This window comes from Pagrus major, chromosome 15 (genome assembly GCF_040436345.1).
Source record: "Pagrus major chromosome 15, Pma_NU_1.0".
Classification (NCBI taxonomy): Eukaryota; Metazoa; Chordata; class Actinopteri; order Spariformes; family Sparidae; genus Pagrus; species Pagrus major.
Window position 1 is genome coordinate 23,654,740 of NC_133229.1, and position 22,603 is coordinate 23,677,342.

A 22,603-nucleotide genomic window follows, 5' to 3' on the forward strand; every position below is an offset into this window, starting at 1 on the left:
TTGTGAAATATTTAATCCTTTTACCTCTTTGTAGTTTACAATATTTGCCTTCAAAATGTTGTGGAGTAGAAGTATCGAGTAGCTCAACCTTGTACTTGAGTAAAGTAAATGTACTTGGTTATGTCCCTGCTGCTGCTCACCTGATTGATTTACCTTGGACATATATAAAAATTGGCTCTCTTTGCGCCTCCCTCTAATTCATTCATGCTTTGGCTTTGCATCAGTGATTCTGTGATAATCTTCATCCAGCAGACACAAAGTGCCAAAGCACAAAGCTAAACTCTTCCTGTTTTCAAAGCAGCACACATCTGTCAAATATCCGTGCGCCCTGCTGTGTCTCACACAGTGCCAACATCCAACAGGACTCTCCGTGCTGCGCGGGTACCAGAACGTATCAGGCTTTGGATCCACCACCAAATCCAGCGGACAGATGGATTTACTATCTCCGCTGCATCCAATACTGCTGGCTCGGCACAAAGCAGCGCCTTACTCAGGAGTTGGGTCGCAGGGAGGGAGACGGATTGAATTCCGCTGTCGATAGGTGGACGAGCGAGCCGACCGCAGTGCAGAAATGCAATGAGTTCTATCTGTATCTAACACTTTGCTACAACCTTTAACAAACGACCATACAGGTGGATGTACATGTTTTAGATCATTAACTACGATTTGCATATATTTCACATTACTGCAGAGCTTTTTTAAAGAGTAGCTCAGGTTTTCAGATTGATTCCCTACCTTCCATACCATTCCACTGCTTTCTGTTAATTTCAGTATGTCACGATAATCATGAGAATTAACATCTGCTTGACGTAGGTAATCCATCACAGCGAGCATATTTTCTGCTTTAGATATTGTTAAAACTATATTAATGGTAATGCCGTGTGAGCAGGGACTGATTTTAAAGCTCTTCATCAGTGTGTCCAAGGAAACTGTGACATCTGAGAAATCAGTAAATCCATCATATGGCTCCATAAAGTATTCTTGAGCTTAGAAATAGTAGTTGACATAATTACCCTAAGTAATCATGGAAATGTAGATTTTATCCCAAAACCAGATGTGAGATTTTTCTGTCAGTTTTATAAGGTCAAGAATTAACTTTCAATCTCATCTTTTAAGCCAACATGGATTTGAAGTCCTCCGCTTTTTTATTTGCAGACTCAAATCTCAGATACCAGAGTGTCCTTAAACTGGCCACAATCCACATATAGATTGGTTCCCTCGCCGTCACTATGCTTTTCAGTCTGCCACTATGCTCGAATTTTCCAAGATAAATGAAGGTCGAATTATGGTACAAAGGAAATGCGTCTGCCATTGTGAAGAACAAGAGTGAATGGACGGACATTCACTCGATCAAAGGCGCTCCAGTGTTGTGTCAAAGTGTCATTGATACGTGTTCCCCCTTAGCACCAGAACTTGAGACAGTTAAAACCGGCATTTTTTCTATTAGATCAGAAAATAACACAACCTGCCTTTTTCATAGCACTGAGATCAGAGTTTCCATGTCAAACTGGTATTCTTATGGTTGTTTTTTTGATTTGTGGTAGCCATGTTGCTAATGCTTTCTTTGCAACACTTGAAAATGCACCACAAAGGTTTCACTGCAATCAAATGATAATGTAACTTTGACGAAAGGGAAAAAAAAGGAAACTAAATGTTCTCTCTGACTTGTTTCTGGAGAGTTTCAAGTTTCCGTGAGTTTATTTTTAAACCTCCGCATTAAAAATGAAATAAAACTGATGTCTGCCTAGAATATGTTGTGGAAAACCAAAGCAGAAACCTATGATATGGTTTAGAAAATGGTCAGGAGTAATGTACAGTAAAATATACAAAACTTGGATTTAATGGCCTATGCTATGTGTATGGTCCATTAAAGCTGTAGTCTACAAAAATACATTCCCATTTAAAAGTATTGCAAGACTCTCTATGACAAAGTCAAAGCTACAAACTGGAGAATTTATGATTTCTAGAGTCAACATAAAGGGGAGATCTGAGCAATACTACCACAGAGGTAATCAACATTTTATCACACAAACCTGGTCCACTCTGTATGATGACTGCTGCCGTGGCAGGCTGAGAAAAGGTGGCACTCTAGGTGGTGAGAGGGATGTGTGGGCAGGCAGGACCCTGTGGTGGGCTGGGAGTCGAGGCAGGGTGGGCTGACCCACGCTCAGGGACACCGGCATGGGCTGGCTGATGTGCAGGGGCTGGTAGAGGGGCAGTCTGCGCAGGCTGTGAGAGTGGAAGTTGTGTGGAGGGAGAAGAGGCTCCGCGCTCAGGAAAGAAGGCTGAAAAGAGGATGAGAGGAAGTTTTTTTACAGTAATGGCAGCAGTTATGTGTCATCTGTTATGGCAGCAGCACATTAGCCTCGTCAAAGCAGACATTTTGACTTGTCACAGCAGGAATAGCAGGTGTTACTCATGACATTAACGGTGACTCTGCTCTATTCAAGTGTTCCAGTAGGTCATGACAGTGTGACTGAGAACCAGCATGACCAATACCAGGACCATGAAACTGAAGTAGCTAGATGGAATTAAGCAATCCTTAATTTTATCATTTACACATGTTTTTTTTTAAATCTGTTAACTACTTAACGCGTGCATCACCACTAAGCTAGCTAACGTTACAGCTCAGTCGAGGAGGACACCATTAATGTTCACATCCTGCGCTGTCACGACCCCAAGCCTCTCGTCCAAGAGTAGATACACACTTGCTTCTGCGCGGTGAGTAGTTTGGTTGAAAGAAAATAGTTCCTACATGAAACTGCTGACAACAAGGTCTGTGGCTAATCTTGAGTAAATGGGTCATGATTTCTGGGAAAAGACACTGCTGTTAAGTTTTTCAAATATATTTTTGCTTGTACTTTTACTCATCCACTCTCACAACCACAGACAGTCCTGTACCTCCTGAAATGTTATCCTTCAACAGAAAATTAATGGCAAACTGATTTGTCTTTCATCAAGCAAAACTTCACAATGTTTAATGGTGTCTCTGTCTCAGCCACTCCGCCCCCCATCACTTGTTTCTGCACTAAGTAACTTCAGTGAGAGGGTAGAATCACAGCGTTACATACATTTTTACTTCAAGATAAACGTTTTCAACACATAACATTGTTATGATGTAATGAGTTTTGTTTGCACCTACATTACATCTGACAAATTGTTACAGATGTGTTGTTGCACTCAATTTCTTCGTAATGTTGCTTTAAATAAATGCATTAATGCATTTGTCCTGGTCCTGGTAGTTTTTCCACACATTTTGCACTTGTGAAGACCTCTGATTTAAAGCTGTTAAACTGGCCTCTGGGGAGTTGCGATGGGCATTGTCTCCCTACTTTCTGACACCTCGCAGATCCATTTATAAAACAAATAGTGTACACTTTAGCAGAGAAATAAAATAATTAGTTGCAGCCCTTGTCTTGTCCTGAGATATTCAGGTGTAGAGCAGGCATAAAAAGTGCTGCAGTCACGAAGCTCTCATTAGTGTGAAATAGCTGATGTCAGAGCCAGTCATAAAACTGGAAAAACAACATTATTAGATATGACGTTCTGAAATTGTAAAAGCCAGAGTCTGACCACATGTCCTGACCAGCTGTTAGCCCTCCGCTCCAGAACAAACCAATAACACCTAAAATGGCCAGAAAGGATTTGGCTGCTGGACAACACACGCATACACACACAATGCAAAGAGAGCTGCTGTGATGCTGACTGACATCTGGACATCAGCGAGGTGGTGACCATAATAAGAACCGTCAGGCTGTTCCAAAAAGTCACTCTGGTGGACTGAATACTTCTACACATAATCTGGATGAACTTTTACACTCAATTATGATGTTAGATATGACGTTTGTACTCCGTTGCTGCAGATACAGGCGAGTGCAAACACAAATCAGATCCACACACACGCACTCATGCATACAAATGCATGTAGCTTTAGTTTGTCATGCACATACAAATGATAGGTAATCTCCCTCTGTGCTTATCATTTCCAACAAACAAATCAAAGCCTGTTTTCCTCCCCCGCCTGAATCAATCAACTGTGCAGTCTCCTCATAAAAAAAAATCTTTTTTTATCACAAACAAATAATAAAGGGAGCTGAAATAACAACATCCTGAGTCTCAATTAAAGTTTCTCTGCGTCCTGACAGCAATAGCACCGTAATTAATATTTCTTCGAGAGAGAGATATAGCGAGGCTGAATCAATTACCCGGCTTGCCTTCATCTTGTTTAGTCAACAAGCCTGGAAAGCATGACAGCTCTGAACCCAGGCTCTGTCACAGGTTACTGAATGGCTCTACTTGAGTGCGATTACTAAACAATCTAATCAAACGGCCTGACACACACACACACGCACACACATATATACAGTGTATGTGTAAGCTGTATATTGCAGGGAGCGACTCACCTTATAAATGTTGGCTGTAGAGGGTTTGGGTGGAGGCTTGCGCTGTGGTGTGGGCCTGTACATGGACTGAGTCCTGATGGGGCTGGTTGGTCTATTGGCCTCCACAGATCTATGAACACAACAACAGTACTTAACGGTTCAGTCTGCGGGTTTTCTTTGTCACATTACAGGTAGATTTAGTTTTTTTTTATAGATTCACGTATAATCACAATGTTTAACTGCAGATGAAAAATGAACACTTTTGTGTTTCTAAGATAATGATTATTGAAACTTAAGGTCTGTTTTCCCCTTTTTTGAAAAGATTACTCACATACACAAGAATTTAACGGCTTCAGAAGAAAAGTTTACCAACATCTGAGTCAAATTGTGATGACCGTTCGTAGGCGGCCTGTTTGTGTTGCCAGGCCGCTGTCAATCAACTCTGATCAAAACATATCCACTGGCATATTAGATGCCTTTTTGAGAGTTGAACTCTTGCTTGTTGAGTCATGAAACATTAATGTTATGCAGAAATACTTCAACACACAAGTTTTAGGAGCTTTAAAAGGTCCAAACTGTAGTTTGCTTGATCATATATATTTATATGTATTATATTATATTATTATATTATATTATATGTAGCTTTACTAAAGATGAAAAATAAAGACTTTTGTGTTCCTCAGCTGATCATAATTGAACATACAGGGTTGATTTCTGCTTATAAAATAACACTAATATAAACAAGAACAGTTTCAGATAGACTGTATAACTCACTAAAACTGAAACATCATAACCTTTGTACTAGTACCAATACCACATATTAAAATCTTGTCAAATTGAGTGAGCGAGGGAGTCAGAAGTTTTTCAGTCAAGCTAAATTTTAAGCATCTGTAATTTCCAAGGAAATCTCCTGGAGAGAAGTTGGTTGTTATTTGGTCGGAAAAGGGGGAAACAGGAAATCTCAGAGAAAAAAAACAAGAAAAAAGTAAATAATGCTGAATTATTCATTTACAATTACTGGAAACTTGCCTGTAGTCAAGTTTCACATTGCTTTGCATGACCTACTGTGCACTGATTGCAAAACTCAGGAGTGACACTGGTAATTAATTTGAAATTAAACAAAGTGAAAGTGTACCGATTTAAACAAAGGATATTTTCCCTGTAATTACACCCTAATTACCTGGCTCTTTTCATGAAACTTGTAAATTATTCAGAGAATATGACAAAAGTAAAACAAAGTGCTAGCAGTCTTTTGAATTACGGTGCTGGGTCGACGCTTTTATTTATATTTCGATTATTGCACCTTTAAGATAAGCAGCACATTTGGCTGTTGGGAAATCCTTTCACCCAAATTAATTAACAGCGCATGAATGTTTATATGTTTTCTACAAAAAACAAGAATTAACCTTTTTTGCCAAATGTTATGTTTAACCTTTAGGGTGCACCCAAGCAAAAACCTGAGTCTTAACAAATTGACTTGAGTTTGTTGAAAATAAGATGTTGGAGCCAAACTGTCAGGCGTTTCTTAAAGTAAAAGGATTTAAAATCAATGAAGAGAGAAATCATTTCACTCTAAAACAAGACAGCAGGAACAAGAACTAAACTTGTGATGTTAATCCAATAATCTGAACTGTCACCGTGACCCACATCAACCCTCACTGGCTCTTTGATTGTCACCTGAGTTTCTCCAGCGTGCTCTTCTTATTGGCGAAGAGGAGGCGCAGCAGAGTCTTCCTCTTCAGAAAGACGATCACGGCTGTTACCAGGAGGCTGATCAGGGTGACCAGGATCGACACGGTAATGACCACACTGTCGGCTGATGCCATATATGACAACACGCACATTAATACACACACACGCACATCTACAGCACAGAACAATGAGAAGACATGACGCAAAGACCGTTACAGCGAGGCCACGGTCTGCAGCACAGTTTGTAATTCACATTCTCATTCCTGTTCTTCACTCTGAGGACTTAAATTCATTCTCTTTCTCTTGTACGACTGCAGACTGTGCTGTGTAATGTATTGCTGGGTGGAAGGGGAGTTGTGTTGCTCTAGGAAAGTTACGCTCCAGTCCAAACCACACATCAATCTACTACTGACTCTGCAAGAAAAGAGTTGTACAAGGTGCAGCTGGTGCAGCTTTGTGTTGTTATTTATTTCTGAGTTGTCTCTCTGTCTAGATGAGCGAGGATAGAGATTAAATTGTCCACACTACCTGCCAGTCTCATTGGCCCGCTGTCGATGCTCCCACCGAAGCCTGCTTTCTCACAGAATGGAGGAGCCCAGTGTGCTTCACAGTGGCAGTTTTTCTTGTTGTTGCACACCTGCAATAAAAGGTAGTTTTACTTCCTTTCTTCTGTGTCAAGAAGGATCAAAAGGCATTTGTATTCCTAGAAGCTAAACACTAGATATAAATGATGCATTTCCCTCTACAAAGCCTCCATCGCCAAATAACAAAATGAAAACTGAATTGGTTTATTTTTTATGAGTAAGCCACTCAATTCAGTTAGTCAGAGGGACTTTCGACAGAAGAGGACACTGGCTGTGTGTGTGCTAAGAGTCATAATAGATAAAACATGTGCATGGGAGAGTCCGTCCCGTGATGCCTCAGGTTTCCAGAGCAAGAAGTCTGATCCAGGAGGAATCCCTGGCGAGGTAACGCAGTCCAGCTGTCAGTTGAAGGGAGGATGAGGAGGGAGTGAGGTGCAGGGGGAGTTGTGCAGCTGTGGGGGATTTACATTTAGCACAGACGTACAGTCAAGTGCCTTCTCTGCCTCCAGGCCATGGATACTCCTTCGTGAAAGGTGATGGGGTTAAGAGGCACTTGAGGGCTTGGAGGGAGGTATGATTTGGGAGAGTTTTATGTGTGTGTGTGTGTGAAGGGGAAATGTTACAACACCAAAGCAAAAACAATTTCTTAATAGTGTTTGTCACAAGGATATGGTTGTTATCAACTGCCTCTCTTGTGTAGAATTAAAAGTCAAGATGAAGATGGATACAAAAAAACAATTGTGCAGAGACAGATTATATCCACTGTATATTATAAAAATGTCTACGTATACGTCATATATTTGAAACATATCATATAAATCAGATATGATATGACGCAGACAATTCCCATATCCATGTAGTTTATATATAGTGAAAGATCACACTTCACATTTTACTCTATTCCTCAAAGATGTCTGGTTGATATGGTTATATAATGTATAAAAAGGCTTAATAAAAAACAAATATAGATACCAACGTATCTGAACACAGGTGCACTGCAAGATTAAGTGAGATGAGATCCAGGCAAACAATATTCTTCAAACTCAGAGCAGTACTACTTTTCCAGGCAGGTCTCGCAGTGTGTGATGTGTTTGAGAAAATGGCAGATATGTCTGAGGGAGAACAGATGCAGCTCAAGTCCAGACTTTCTCTCTATACTACAATTCTCTTGCAAAGCATCTTCATGTGATTATTTTTATTGCACTGAGCTGATCAAATGGCAACTACAAAGTTTTATTTGTTGTTGAGCACCATAATATTCGGTTGTGTTTAACTCACTTGACTTGATTTGCAGCTATGGGGACTCTATGGCCTCTTCTCAGCTGGAGGAGAGAGTCGGGTGCAGGAATAATCACCCTTAGTGACATCAGATTCTGCTCTGATCTGCAGTTGTTTACTGACGGGAGGAGAGCTGAGAAATAACTTTTTAACTTTTGGGACTAAAAAGTGGATTTATCTTCACTCTTGTCTATCAACCTGACTGCAGCAGCGATCTGGTCCATTGTCGGGTGTCTATGTTCTGTAATGTCGACTGGAGCTGGAGGGGAAATGTACTTTATTCCATTGATGAAACACAATTTTACCTTGAGTAAACTTTTGGATTTCTCTGGGTTTGAGAGAAAGTCAGAATATATAATAAAGGTCTAGCTGTCAGTAGACATTCTAATGCAGAGTTCTTACATATTATATCTTTCTCTCCTAATGGAGCACAAGTCATTCACAACTCCTCTCCAGCTCATGGTCCTTAGTTCCTGCTGCCGTGTTTCTGTTGACCTCCTCGAGTTGTCTCTTGGTCTCCATTGTTTTCTCTTGCCCTGTGGCTTCCATGTTAGAGCCCTTTTTGACGAAGGTCTGGACTTTGATGGGAGAGGATATTGTTCTAAGTGTTTCTGAACAGTAGAGCGGCATTGATTTCATGTTGGTGTTGAATATCCAAGGTTTGGTGTTTTAGCATATTCCCTTTGAGCTCCAGATGAGCCTCAGTGTAACAAAGGCTGTTCTAACCTTCCCAATTCAGGCTTGAATGTATTCATCCGTCCCTCCATGTTTGACCCAAACACTTGCAAGGTAAGTAGGGGAAGGTATTTAACATCTTCTAGCTCTGCTCGAGGCTGTTTGGTCAGTTACAACATGCAAGAGTTTAAGGAATATAAATAATTTTAGTATCAAGGTTTTTATTTCTTATTGTAATTTATCACTTCATCGCATGTATAACCATGACATGCAGTGACGATCAGAGGTTACAGCAAGCTGATTCAGCCCCTGGTGAGTGTTTGATTCTAAAAACCAAACAACAAAGTAAATAAAATATTAAAGAACCCCCTGTTGAATTATTAAGGGAGAAAGGTGATCATTTCTTGGCAGGAGGAGCTACTTTTATTCTCCAACACAACGCCTACTGTGGTCTCTCCCTGCAGTGCTGCATTGTGTCTTCTCTAACTATCTAGTAAGAAGATGATGAACAACACTATACACAGACCATAAATGATGATGTTAAATGGGATTGATTTAACCTCAGTGGAACAATCAAGATTGATCATACAGAAAAGAAGCAGCTGCCCATGACTCACAGGCTCCACTGTAAATACACCATTGCTCTGCTATTGTGTGCAATTACAGGGCAGGGAGACAGTCTTAATTCTGTTAGTCAAAAAGTGACTAAATGGGTAAATACAGACTCCACACAGGACTGTTTCACTGATTCACAGGCTACGGTGCATAATTTAACACTAAATATTGAGCTAGTAGGCACTCTGCACTCACCCCACGTCCATTGCACTTCCTAGAGCACTCATGCACACCAAAGACACTGACATTCTGGCACTGTCGATTCAGGCACACCTATAAGAGGGAAAAGCATCATTAAGCAAGTGCAGAAATGGAAAGCAAATAAAGGTGACTACAAAAACTAAGACGAAGTGTGTACAGCTCAATGGCAGAAGATAATATCTGACTTGTACGTGCACACGTTTAGTGTCTTTGCCATAAAGCAGCAGGTGCATGATTGATGCATACTGCATGTTTTCTGCTCAGATAGCAGAGTATACCTGCAGTTTTCTTATCTTTAAACAAATCAGAAGTTTAATTGGAAAACAAAGAAACTAATGTGATAATAGGATGTTATATTTATCTTCTAATAAATTTTCCCCCATGGTATTGAACCTGGTATCGATATTTTTCAAGGTATTGTATCGAAGTAAGAAATTCCAGTATTGTGACAACACCACCCAGCCCTCATCTGCCCTCACACTTCTGGCCAAATTTCAACCACGTAGACAGAGCTCTAGCCTTTCAGACAATAAATCCACAGCCGCAGGGGGTTTGGCAAATGCAGTAGCTGTGAGTGAACATCGTGGCTGTTTGCAAAAGAGCAAGTGCTGTCTGGCCAGTTTGAGGCCATGTGTCATAACTTGTGTAATATTTTCAGCATGTTTTATTAACTTTATCTTATCACAATCTGAGTTATTGCAAAATTGTTTGGCCAAATAAATAAATCTTCACAAACTTCATACTGAACATTCTTTTAGTATGAAATACATTTTCATCAGAAATGGGTGTGTTTTGCTCTACCATCATCATTTAGAAACCTTTTTAAATTAAATTTCATTCATATAATACAAAAGAGATCATCTTAACCACAGTTTTAATAACAAAATATGGTGAGTACACCCTGAAATATGATGCTGTACAGATATAGAATGCTAAAGGACACGTTGATAAGAGCTCATCATCATTGCACATTTCTGAATTATGTTATATACTGTATGTTATATTTATTATTGTTTTGTTCTATAAGGTGGGGGAGGTCCGTTGTGTAGGCCTTATGACTTCTTGACCTCTTCTGACACATCTCTAAATGTATGTCTTATCTAAAAATTGAAAAAAAAAAAAAAGACAAAAAAAAAAAAAAACATTACAGGAAATGGTGAGAAAGCACAATGTCCTGCAAAACTTGATTTTTCAAATTTCCTTCAGGGAGAACCAGAGGAGCTGTTGTGTGGATGTCTCCTCATCAGGCATTGAGTATTTACTCCGACCGCCTTGCTGTATATGCACCTTAACGACATTACACCTGGTAGCATCAGGAGAGTACAAAGGCCAGTTGACTCAGCAAATAAGTTAAGTTTGCTTCAAGCACTTTGGAAGTTTAAGCTATGGAGCTGCAGTAAAGATGAATTTTAATCTGTTTACTTACTGATATAAGGCTGCAAGTTGGTGACACTGCCCATATGGGCCTCATCTCATATGCTATCACAACCAGTTTGCCATTAATGTAGGACGGAGAACAGATCTGGAGGCAATTAAGGAGGCAAGTGCTCCTGTTCAAAGCTAGAAGTCTCTCTGATGTCACTGGTGTGGTGAAAAAGGGCTTTGAGGGCAGCACATGATTGGAGAAAAGTTGAGAGACACACCTGATAAATTAACTGGTTTCCAGAAGAAGCCTGTCCATTTGTCCAGCCCTGAGCATGAGGTTTACATATGGATCACTGGATTTACTCAGAGTTAATTTTATTTGCTCTTTCCTTTAGAGAAAACAGCCCCTCCCTGCCTCGGCTCTGTACTGCAGGACAATTTACTCAGCACCCAAAGGAATACTACAGTAGGCGAGAACAGTCTGCCTTTTGGGATTGCTACAGGACAAATGCTGTAGCTGCATCCTGTGGTTATAAGACAATAAAACACTCCGACAATATTGAGTCTTAAGCATTTAAGAGAAGAGGAATTAAATACAACCTTCGGTCTGTACCCAGTTAAATGATGAACTCACCATGCCGTCTCCACACTTTGTCCCAGCCAGAACCAGTCCAGGATCAGGCATGTCATCACCCAGGTAAACATGTGTTCCCCGACACAGAATACGGCCTCCTTCTTGTAGCGGGATGTTCGTTTCAATGGACACAGCATTTGTTCCGATCACTGGCCGGTTGGCTCCTCCCTGGCACTGAATTTTTCCACACTTTGCATCCCTACATACAACACACACACACACACACACACACACAAAAGCGGAAACACACATGAGTGCACACAAACATTAAAAAACAGATAGTAAAACACTTAATTAAAAAAGTGTAAAACATAAAGGCCTGTCAATCACAGACAAAGATAAGTAACTGTAGAGAAAGATGAAAGAGTGCTGAAGAGCGCTGCACCACTTCAGTCCTCCGGCCATTAAAGCAATTACATCAATTAACAAAGAGCTTGATTACAGAATTCACCCAAAGGGAGAAGATCTTTAGCACAATTAGCCAACAAGAATAGCATGAAAGGATTCATGAATACTTCCTCAGAACGTAATTAGCTGCTATCTTTCTCCAATTACATTCTTCACCCATGTAAACTTTTGTTTGAAGATCACATGTCAGATTTCACACCGTAATGATGATTGCTAATGACACCACTTAAGATAATCAGTTTTCTTCTGCACAGTGATTTCTCCGCACCTCTACCGCATCGGTGCAGCTGCAGAGTCTTACCTCGCATCACATTTGGCAAAGGAGCCTTTGGAGTCTTTCCCACAATTCCCATAAGGATCCCCTGCAGAGTTGACTCGCTCAAAGCATATCCCTGGGGCAGGCTTGGCTCCTGCACACAAAGATAAACAAGAAAAATACAAAATTATAATCACCAAAATGAAGTGGAGGTTTCCCTTATATACATGAGGATTATGTACACAGTCCAACTTTGATTTACCTGGTCCCCATAGGGTGATGCATTGTTGCTCATGATTCTGGCAGATGCCGTTGTAGCAGTAGCCTTCGACGTTGTGGCAGGCATGCCCATCATGCAGATAAACGTTGGCCGGACAGTGAGGGTTGGCACCAGTGCAGAACTCTGGCAGGTCGCAGGAGTTACCGGACTCTCGACAAAGTGTGCCAGCTGGTTTCAGCTGTAAACATAAACAGTGCAGTAAGCTCTTTCGGATCTTCAACATTGCTGACTTCATCTATCTGTTAAAGTCGAGGCGTTTGGGCTTTGTAAATATTCTGTTATGTCTTCACTGAAACATGACAGGAATCTTTCAAATACAACAACAATGCTTGGGCATAATTGGCACCTGGTGTCCTAGATGGAGTGAAACAAGCCAGAAAATCTAAAGCCAGGCTAGCTGCTCTGTGAGAGTTATTTTGGCACAGAGCTACATGAAGTGTTGTAAAAAGTACCTGAGAGTCATACCTGAGTAAAAGTAACAATATCATGTTGAAATATTACTATATATTTTTTTTTTAACAAATGAAAGTCACACATATGAATAGTACTTAAGTAAAAGTCTTAAACTATCTGAAATTAAATGTACTTAAGTAACCAAAGTAATTTTCTGGAAATATCATTTGCGTATGCTGTTAATTACAGCTCTTAGAAAGAGACAAAATCGGAATCGGCAGGTCATACTTGGAAATAGGTGCATCTCTATTATTTACCTCCAAAATGTAGTGGAGTGGATGTATAAAGTAGCAGAAAATGGACATACTCAAGTGAAGCACAAGTACCTCCAAACTGTACTTAAGTACAGCATTTGGAGTGGATGTACTTCCATGTATCATTCCATTGGCTAAATGCTAACATTAGCATGTTAACAAGCAGTTGCAATGATAACCAAGTTCAAAGGGGAGCATGAATGTGAGAAGCAAGACATTTCACTAAAGGCCATGAATGTAACCCTCATGGTTGTGTTGAATAAAAAGACAGGGGATCACCAAAGTCATTAGGATTCATCCTCAGTGAAACATGGATGTCAGTGCATAAATTAATGACAATCCATTAAATAGTTGTTAAGATATTTCAGTCTGGACCAAAGCGGTGGAGCAACATTGCCATCCACAGCAGTACAGTATGTTGCTAGTGTGGCTAAAAATGATATAAAGGACAGAAAGTGTTCTCAGTTGTTCGCAGGCTGCAGCTGTGATGGGTTTTTAAATTGATTTTGCGGTTGAAAGATAATTAATGACCACCATGAGTGTGAAGGATGATCACTCTGACTTCTCACTGGTGGATCCCCTAATAATAGTAAGCAGTTTAAATTGATTTTAGAGACCAGAGAGAAGACTTTGGGTTGATTCTGATTTAATTTCTGTTTGCTCACATCCTTTATGTTTGGCTCCATATTCTTACTGTAATCACACTGCATGGAAGAATGTTAGAAATGTAGCTTATTGTGATTATTACTGTTATTGATTTTCAAAGGCCTATTTATCTCTTTTGCATCAAAACACAAAGGTGGAAAAAAACACAAAAACACATTAAATAGACTGATCTGGCATGAGAGGAATCTTTTAGAGAATGCTAGGTACTCATGTACACTACAGTACAATGTAGTATTTTCTTCTCTGTGCACAACTCACAGTTCTCTTTACTACATCTCTCTGCATACTTAACCTTGTGCTGGCCTGGCCTTTATGTGAACTGCGGTTTGAGCCATGTTGGAAGTAGATGTGACCCTGTCAGAAGGCCATGGTAACTTTAATGTAAAAATTGCCAGCTCATTTTTATGTCCAGAATGAGCTATACACTCATTGTATGAACGCCTACAGCATTAGGCTCTTACTTATGTAGAACATTATACACTTCTGTCGTCTCATGCCATGAGGTCAAACATGGTTTCGTGTAAATCATAGGGAAGGACTCATTTGCGACAAAATGGAGGTCTGTGCAGGAAGATTTAATCGTTTAATCACCTTCAACAAATGTTCATTTTCAAAGAGAGGACACGTATCTGAGATACTTAGGAAGACGATTTCCATGATAAAGCAAAAACCACTCACAACTCAGTGGAGATTAACTTTATGCAATCCAACTTGAGACCTTGTTCTCTAATGAAACCTGCCTATTGAGGTAAAATATACAAAGTTAGAATGAACTGACCCAAGATATTACATTATATCCAAGAGCACGCTATTATGAGTCTCTTAATAACCTACCAGGGTAAATTAAAAGAGTTTCAGAAAGTTTTAGGTCTTTACGCTTGAGTTTGGAAATGAAAAATGTCCGTCTCCGCAGAGAAAAGCTTTGTGCAATGTTCAGAGGAGCAGTGGAAATACAATTTCAGACCTTTTTCAGCTATGAGAACAGCGGTCGGGCATTTTAATCAGAAAATGAAGTCCAAAGTGGAAGGAGAATGCATAATACAGACCAAGGCCTGCATGAAAAGTCTTACCCTGCAGTCTTCACAGCACTGTCCGTGGGCGCATACAGCGTCTCCCTTGAGGGTGCATGTGGTGGCGTTGCAGCATGGATTCATACATTCCTGATTTAGGGGAAAGAAAACAAAATAGTTAACAACATGTGAACCTGATCATCGCTCGGGAGCTCCTCTGTCAGCTGGTGTCTGTCATTTCAAGACTTCCAGGTCAAGAGAGGGCACTTCCTGTCCGGGAGTTTCCAGCCTTTCTTCCTCTGACCTCAAGACCTCTAAGACATTGAGACATATTTACTGAAGCACATATGTTTTGAATTTGGGAGCTCAGGAGACCTCTAGACTTGTCGAAAGAGGAGTGTGTATAATGCAATGACCCATTTAAGAAAACTGTAGAAATCAGGCGTAGCATTTGGTGTCTGTTAAAATCTTCAAATCTGATGTCAAGATTGAAAAGATATTGCTGTTGACTATGAGGATATCATGGACACGAGCAGGAGTGGGATTTGAAAGCCCTTAAGAGAGGACGATTGTAGACTCTTCACTACAACGACAAGTTCAGCTGGCTGCCTGCAGGGAACTGACAAGAGAGGGTCCGTAAGGAGAAGTTGAAAGGGGAGTTAATGCTGTAAAAGACTTCAGGGAGGTGTTGCAATATTTATCTTTTATTGGATGCCCGAACACATCAGCTTTGTTTTCCAAGTAGTGTCACGCATTGCAGAAAACAACTCCCACGATCATTTATCTTTTCTCGATGTGGCCGCTTCTGGGGCTTCTAAGGTAATGACAAGACGTGTTGAAGGCTTGGAACTGGAGGCAACTGGATTGTTTGACGTCTAATTTTCAGTTGATGTGTGGTTTTATGAGTCTGGCTGTTTACCTCTTGGCCCTGACGTAAGCGTATTGTTTAGAGAGGAGGGGAAAGGTGGCTTTAATCTCTCGGTTTAAGTGGGCTGGCAGACAAAACATGAAGGTTCTCTGTGGTGATATCATGGGGGTTATTGGAGGGGGAAATATGGCAGGGATGGAGCTGGCAAATGTAAAGTATACAGTTGGTTCGTTGGTGGTCAAACACAATGACTCCATTTAAATACTAACTAGGGTTGCGTGATGATGGAGCACATAGTCATAACACCACTTAACTAAATAATGAAACACATTGTTGAGCCAGGCAGGTTTGGCAGAATAAGTTCACCAGAAAGGGAATATTCAGTCATTATCTACTAACCTCAATACGGATGGAAAGTTTTGAATCCACAAAACATTTTTCAAAGTGTTGAGCCATTTTATTTTTTTGTTTATTTTTTTGAACATTTGAACAAAAAAAAATAGTCTCCATCTATTCCAGTTAGGGAGAATGCTGCAATGCTGTTTTGCTGTGAAGCTCTAGAAATGTTTCATGGACTACGAAACTTCACCCGACTTTCCATCAGCATGGAGGGGAGCAGATAATGATTTGGGTAAACCTATCCTTTAGGAGTTAGTTTGCCAAAATGGCAAAACATTTATTTGCCCACTCCAAAAGTCTTTTTCCAGAAACAATGCTCCATTTGATCAGGATTATAGGGCAAAATATCCAAACTTGTTAGGCTCCCATACTAACGAATCACAGCAAACCTTTTTTCTCTTATCAAACTTCTTCTCTCCCTTCATTTAGATAATGTTAGCAGGTTAATTTTTGCTGCTACTGAATGTCACTTTCCCCAGTTACAATGACAAACATCAGCAGCAGCAGATTATCATCATAAACTGTTGCTAAATATTCAGTAATGGTGGCCATGAAACCTGTTTTGTTGCCTGATTTATGTGCTCATTGCAATCCTTGTCAAAGAAAATCAGTCCAAGAGTTCAACAAGACCAAGACCTCCTCGTTAAACTACTACACTTTCTCATATCACTATTTTCAGCTTATCAACTCAAAAGCTCTGCACCAAGACCTCCTGTATTTAGAGTAAATAGCCTCTGATATTAAGGTGTAAAATTCAGCAGGCTACAGCTGTTATTTCAATCTATCCAGTACATATTTAATCAACGTTTCATATCTTCTGCTGATCTCATTTTCAAGTAGTAGCTATACGTTGTGAATATTTATTAGGCTGCCAGTAGAATCTGCAGTGTTTCTGCCTTCTCAGCCAACAGAAGGTAGATATTAATCTGAATCTTTGAGCTTTGGTTACTTCTAACTTTCTTACTTTACTGCAAATAATAAAAAACTATACTTAATTATATTTGATAAGGAAGAATCAGAAGTGGAAGCTGAAACAATTGATCATTATAATCAGCTGTAATTTTTATAATTGACTGAAACATTGTGGTTCGAGCAAAATGCCAGCTTCTCAAATAAGAGGATTTTTCTCAGTTTTCTATGATCATAAATTAAACATATATGGGTGTTAGATGTTGGTTGGATAAACAGGCAAATTGAAGATGTTTTCATCGCCTAATATTCTAGAGGAAATCCATCAACCTCGACAGATTTTGAGTGATATATTTATAAGCAAATCTACTTTGGTTTACGGCTTTATGAGACACAGCAACTGATACATGCGTCCAACATGCGAGTCTTGCGTCACTGTGTGTTGTGTGCGGGAAACAAAGTGTCAGAGTTGTTTGGGTGGCACAGCCAAAGAAACCTTTCTTCAGCCTCGACCCGATTACTCTTTTGTTTGTTTCCTTTGTCACACACTTGGACAGTGGTTTGATTAATGGGCCTTCGACGAGGACATGACATCACCATGGCAGCCTGTCAGACAACTGTTCAGCACATGTGGCAGAGGAGGTGTGATGTAAATAAAACACTTACACTGGAGGCCTCGGGTGGTTTGCTGAGCTTTTAGGCTTTTTTTTTTCACAGCAGGTTTTGATGCTTTTAAGGCGCGATAACAACGTCAATGTCAAGAGAAAGTTTAACGGGAAGTTTGCTGTGGTCCTGGGTCACTGCATACAGGACAGTTACCATTGTTTTCTTTGGACAAGAGGCGGGAATCAAGTTGGAAAAGTGTACATTTGGTACTTTTGTGTATTGATTTGAGGGGCCAGTTTATTGTAAATGAAATGAGAATCTTAGAAAATCGGGCCTGTTTTTTTGTTTTTTTGGGGCATTTTGTATAAAGGACCACCCTGGAATTTTTCTGAATCACATTAACCACACTTCACTGCATCCTGATTCACCAAACACTTAGTTTCTGTTCTAACTTTTGTTTATCTCACAGAAACACTTGTTTTTTTACACACTGTTTCACATTCACATAGTTATATACAGCTGCCCAGTCCAAATACTGTGCTGGAGACTGATCCACTCCACTGAAGCGAGTGAAGATGAATGCCTTACCTCTAGCTCCCCGCAGTCACACTCTTCTCCCTCCTCCACGTAGCCATTGCCACACTTCTGGCCACCGTAGAGCACCTTGACCTCGGGCATGTTGTACAAACACATGCCAACACCTTTCTCCAGACTGGCGGCGAGGTCCTTCTTGCTGCATGTGCTGAACACTGTTGGGAATGGATACCTACGAGAAGAATGAAAGAACAAGGTTGACTGGAATAAAGGAATGAGAGACATGATAGTTTGCCTCAGATGCAGAAAAAGTCCTGCATCATGTGTGTTTTTACGGTTCAGAAAGCAAAATGATCTGGAAAATTGTGGACTCATTCATTCTGCTGAGCCAGGGCACAGACAGAGCTTTGTTCAATCTGCTCATTCAAGAGGCCTTTTCACACAAATTTAATGGTCTACTGACATCGTATCAGCTCCAGTTCAATAGATTTTCAATCCTACTCAATACATAAGCGGGCCATCAAATGTCCAGAGAAACATTTTCTCTGGCAGCTACATTTTCAAGAGGCATATCCTGGCTAAACCAGGACAATTTAAGCAACTGACTGGAGGGAAGAGCCGGAGGAGGGCTATGCTGGATTTGGATGACTTGTGTGTGTCTGTGTGTGTGAGCACATGTTTGTACGTGAAACCTTGATGAAATAATAACCCTGAAACCACACAATTTCTACCACATTAATTTCACTCCCTGCTATCGTTTCCCTAAAGGGCTGACTAATGTCTAATTTAGTGAGGAAAGAAATTGGACTTCGTATTGAAAAAGAGAAAATGTTATGACTTTAAAGATGAAACTGTACGATATGCCAATAACAGCTGTGAAGCCTTGAGGAATGATCCTCTTGCTAGAGTGAGCATCTGCGAGTCGAAGAATTAGGAACCAGAATATAGGCAGAGATGACGGAGAGTGAAAAACATGAATAATATGTAGATAAGAAAGGAGAAAGAAAAGGAAGAAAAACAAAAGAATGGAAGGAATGACATGATGGATCGTGGACAGAAAATGGCAGAAATGTGAAAGCTGCTTTATGAGGGGCAGGGCTAGAGGTGTGGTTAGGGGTGGCACAGGCCCCAAACAACCACAAAGAAATGAAAAATTAGAGGCAAAAGGACAAAAAAGTCTATATTATAGATTAAAAAATGGATGCAAAACAAGACCAAAGAGAGACCAAACAACAACAAAGACAAAACAAAATGACCACAAAGTGTTGCAAAACCACAAACAGATAGAAAGGGAAAAAATTGGTCAAGGACCGCCATATGGAATGGCAAAAATCCTGCTGTTGAACCAAAGGCAGGGCCAGGAATGTAGTTAGATGTGTCACACTCCCCACAACAATCACAAAGTGATGCAAAAGGACCAAAAAGTAAGCTAAACCACAAATAGACATCAAGGGAGAAATTAAATTATGGATCAGACATGAGAAAGGCAGAAATACTGCTGTTTAACCAGGAGCGGGGCCAGAGGTACGATTAGATGTCGCACTGGGCCCAATACAACCACAAAGATATGCAAAATGACCACAGAGGGGATAAAAACAGGAGGCTACAGGACAAAAAAAGTCACTAAATTACGTAAAAGAGGCAGAAACGACTACAAAGAGCAGCAAAATGAGCCCAAAGAGATGTCAAACAACAACAACAAAGAGATGCAAAACTGACAGAATAGACAGAATAGGAGAAATGAAATCATGGACTGGACATAAGAACGGCAGAAATTTTGCTGTTAATGTCGAGGCAGGGCCAAAAGGGAGCCAAAGCCCCACAACGGCCACAAAATGGTGCAAAACAAATCAACTCAGAACACAAACGCCACAAAGAAAGGCAACAAACACGCTCTCTTCATTAAAACTTTGCCTCCATTCAAACATTTTTAAATTTGCCCCTGTGCTTAACCTCCTCTAAGGCCTGTGTCCTCCTTCGACCTCTGGCAGTATGAAACACAAGGACATACAATGCATACATACAGTAAAACCAAGCCTCGACCCCATGCTTAATGCCAGCTAACAACAACTTACAACAGCCTCACTAAAGGACTGACAGAGAAGAGCAGGCTTTGGGGTGTAAAATGAGTATCTCACAGCACACAGTCACAGCGGGACATAGTCTATCTTCAGAAAGAGGATGTGGCAGGCAGCAATGGCGAGCAGAGAGGATTGGCAGACATGGCACAGACAGAGGCAGCTGGCATCGGATGCTTGAAAAGCTTGACTTCAGACAGAGACATGTCATACACGTACTTATGCAGCGATAGACTGACTGGGGTCTTCAAATGCAGCAGGGTGTGGAGACTGTCTGCAAGGCTTGCTGCTTGACAGGGCACATTTGTAAAAAAAAAAAAAAAAAATTCAACATTACACAGAATATGTTTGTGGAGCCTGGTGCTGGATAGAGGTGTGTGTGTGTGGTTTAGAGAGGGGGATGATGCTTTGCCTTTGCCTAAGGGGGATTTGGCTGCTGCAGCAGCATGGATATTTCACTGCTCTTAGTTGACTATACTGAAGCTCCTCCTGAGGGGACTGGACATAGCAGTGGAGGCATTCAATGCGAAAAGAAATCAGCTTTTTATTTTTAAAACAAACGAACACAGAAAAACCCTCCTCTTCTAACGGTCACCCTTGGGTGAAACAACTGCGTCCAATTCATTCAGAACGGCCACCTTTGAGTGTCTGCTGCATTCATCTCTCACTGACCAAGAGCCAATCTGCCTGTGTCTGCCTGCCCTCGTCTGCTCCCAGATTCACTTGTTAAGAGTCTTTTTTACCACCATAACACACAAAGAGAGCGTGGAGACCCAAGCACAAAACAAAAAAAAAACAAAACAGGATAGACAGACTGTCCAGACCAAAGCCTGCTCAAATAGCATGGGCTGCCACTGATAACAGAACACAGACATGCTTTGGGATCTGCATTAAGGGGATGGAATGCACATGAGGGGTAAACACAGTCTGTTCTCAATAAAATGGCATTAATGGTAAAGGTTCGCGCTGCTGTCAGTTGGAGATTTCCTCACTGAGGTAAATCAGATTTCTTTGGACCAAATTAGAGCCACATGGAGTGTATTAGCAAGATCTGGTGGATACATGTACGGCAAAAACAACATTAATTCAGGTCTGAGTGCCGTCACTACATATACAGCCATGCTTTGTTTGAGGCACAAGCAGAAATGAGTTTACTGTATGGTGGTAACAATTCACAATAACCACCCTTAATAAATTATACATTTATAGTTAATTTAACTTTAGTTAATCGTTTTTTCACTGTCAACAAATAATGAAGTGCTTTGCAACCTGTTTATTAAGCCATTATTTTTTGTTTTGTTGCAATTGATGTTTATAAACCCTTACAATTGCTTATAAAAAGGGTTTTAAAGCATTTTAACTATTAACGAAAGCTTGATTAACCATAAATGTACCATTTATATATGATGGTTATAATAAAATGTTTCCCATATGTTTTAAAGGGTTCAATCACTTTTGCAGACTATTGGCTGATTCACCTTCTAAAACACTGAAGCATAAACCAAAAACAGACGTTATGGTCAGGGTTACCCTGTGCAAGCATGTATGACAGACACTCATTGGCCCATTTTATTTGGTATAAATGTTCAATCTAATGTGAAAAATGTATCAGATCTGTCATAAATTCTACCTTTATGACATTTCTAATGTTTTATTTCCTCCATTTTCACCCATGTCCATCTGTTTGTCTGTTTGTCAGCAGGATTACACAAAAACTACTGAACAGATTTCCTTGAAACTTGGATGGGGGATGACTCTCGGCCCAGAATACTTTTGGTGCGGAGTCGGATAAAATGACGGATCCAGGAATGTTTAATCACTTTCTTTAACATTGCCAGATAGGGCGTTTTTCAAAACTTTTGTTAATTTCTCTGGGAATTATGCATGGATCTTAATGAAAAAAATCAGGCATATTAAGGTGGCATTACAGGCCCCAACATAAAAGTGAAAGTTATGGCAGAACAGTTGTGTTCGACTGCATTAGATTGTGCAGGTGTACTTAATAAAGTGGTCACAGAGTTTAAAGTACAGCCCTCTCAATCGATTTCATGATGTAAAATCAGAACGATACGTACCACTAAATATCTGCCAAATTTGAGTGAAGCTGACTCATAAAAAGGTCATAAGGTAATACAACTGTACTGATTGGATTTTGAATAGGTGAAATCACCTTTATAGCCAATCAAACACAGTTCTCTAAAAGTGAGCAATCAAGACGTGCTCTGTCACTTGTAAGCTTCACTGTTCAATATAGAGGGCACCTCAAGCAGTCGTAGCAGGAGCCAAAAAAACATCCTAAATGGTCTTCTGTCGACTGATGTCCAATATGGCCATTGATTGTGTATGAACAGGGCTTTGATAATTGAGCTGCTAATTTGCAGCTGACATCCCTCGAGTTAACAGGTGCTGACTCCATTCTGGCAACAGATGCAGTGTCAGCCTCACGGAGTGTCAAG

The 22,603-nt window shown here is 40.4% G+C and overlaps 1 protein-coding gene across 2 annotated transcripts in view; it reads right to left on the reverse strand.

The window, feature by feature from the left end:
- Nucleotides 1-22,603, reverse strand: part of adam12b (ADAM metallopeptidase domain 12b) — an 83,907-nt gene that overhangs the window by 6,605 nt on the left and 54,699 nt on the right. For both annotated transcript variants that reach the window (XM_073481891.1, XM_073481892.1), the window contains 10 exons: nucleotides 18,124-18,301; nucleotides 14,814-14,903; nucleotides 12,353-12,548; nucleotides 12,136-12,244; nucleotides 11,427-11,625; nucleotides 9,422-9,499; nucleotides 6,603-6,711; nucleotides 6,060-6,198; nucleotides 4,404-4,512; nucleotides 2,034-2,285 (listed from right to left, as the gene is read on the reverse strand). In XM_073481891.1, the coding sequence (XP_073337992.1) occupies nucleotides 2,034-2,285; nucleotides 4,404-4,512; nucleotides 6,060-6,198; nucleotides 6,603-6,711; nucleotides 9,422-9,499; nucleotides 11,427-11,625; nucleotides 12,136-12,244; nucleotides 12,353-12,548; nucleotides 14,814-14,903; nucleotides 18,124-18,301 (1,459 nt within the window). The remainder of the gene's footprint in view (nucleotides 1-2,033; nucleotides 2,286-4,403; nucleotides 4,513-6,059; nucleotides 6,199-6,602; nucleotides 6,712-9,421; nucleotides 9,500-11,426; nucleotides 11,626-12,135; nucleotides 12,245-12,352; nucleotides 12,549-14,813; nucleotides 14,904-18,123; nucleotides 18,302-22,603) is intronic.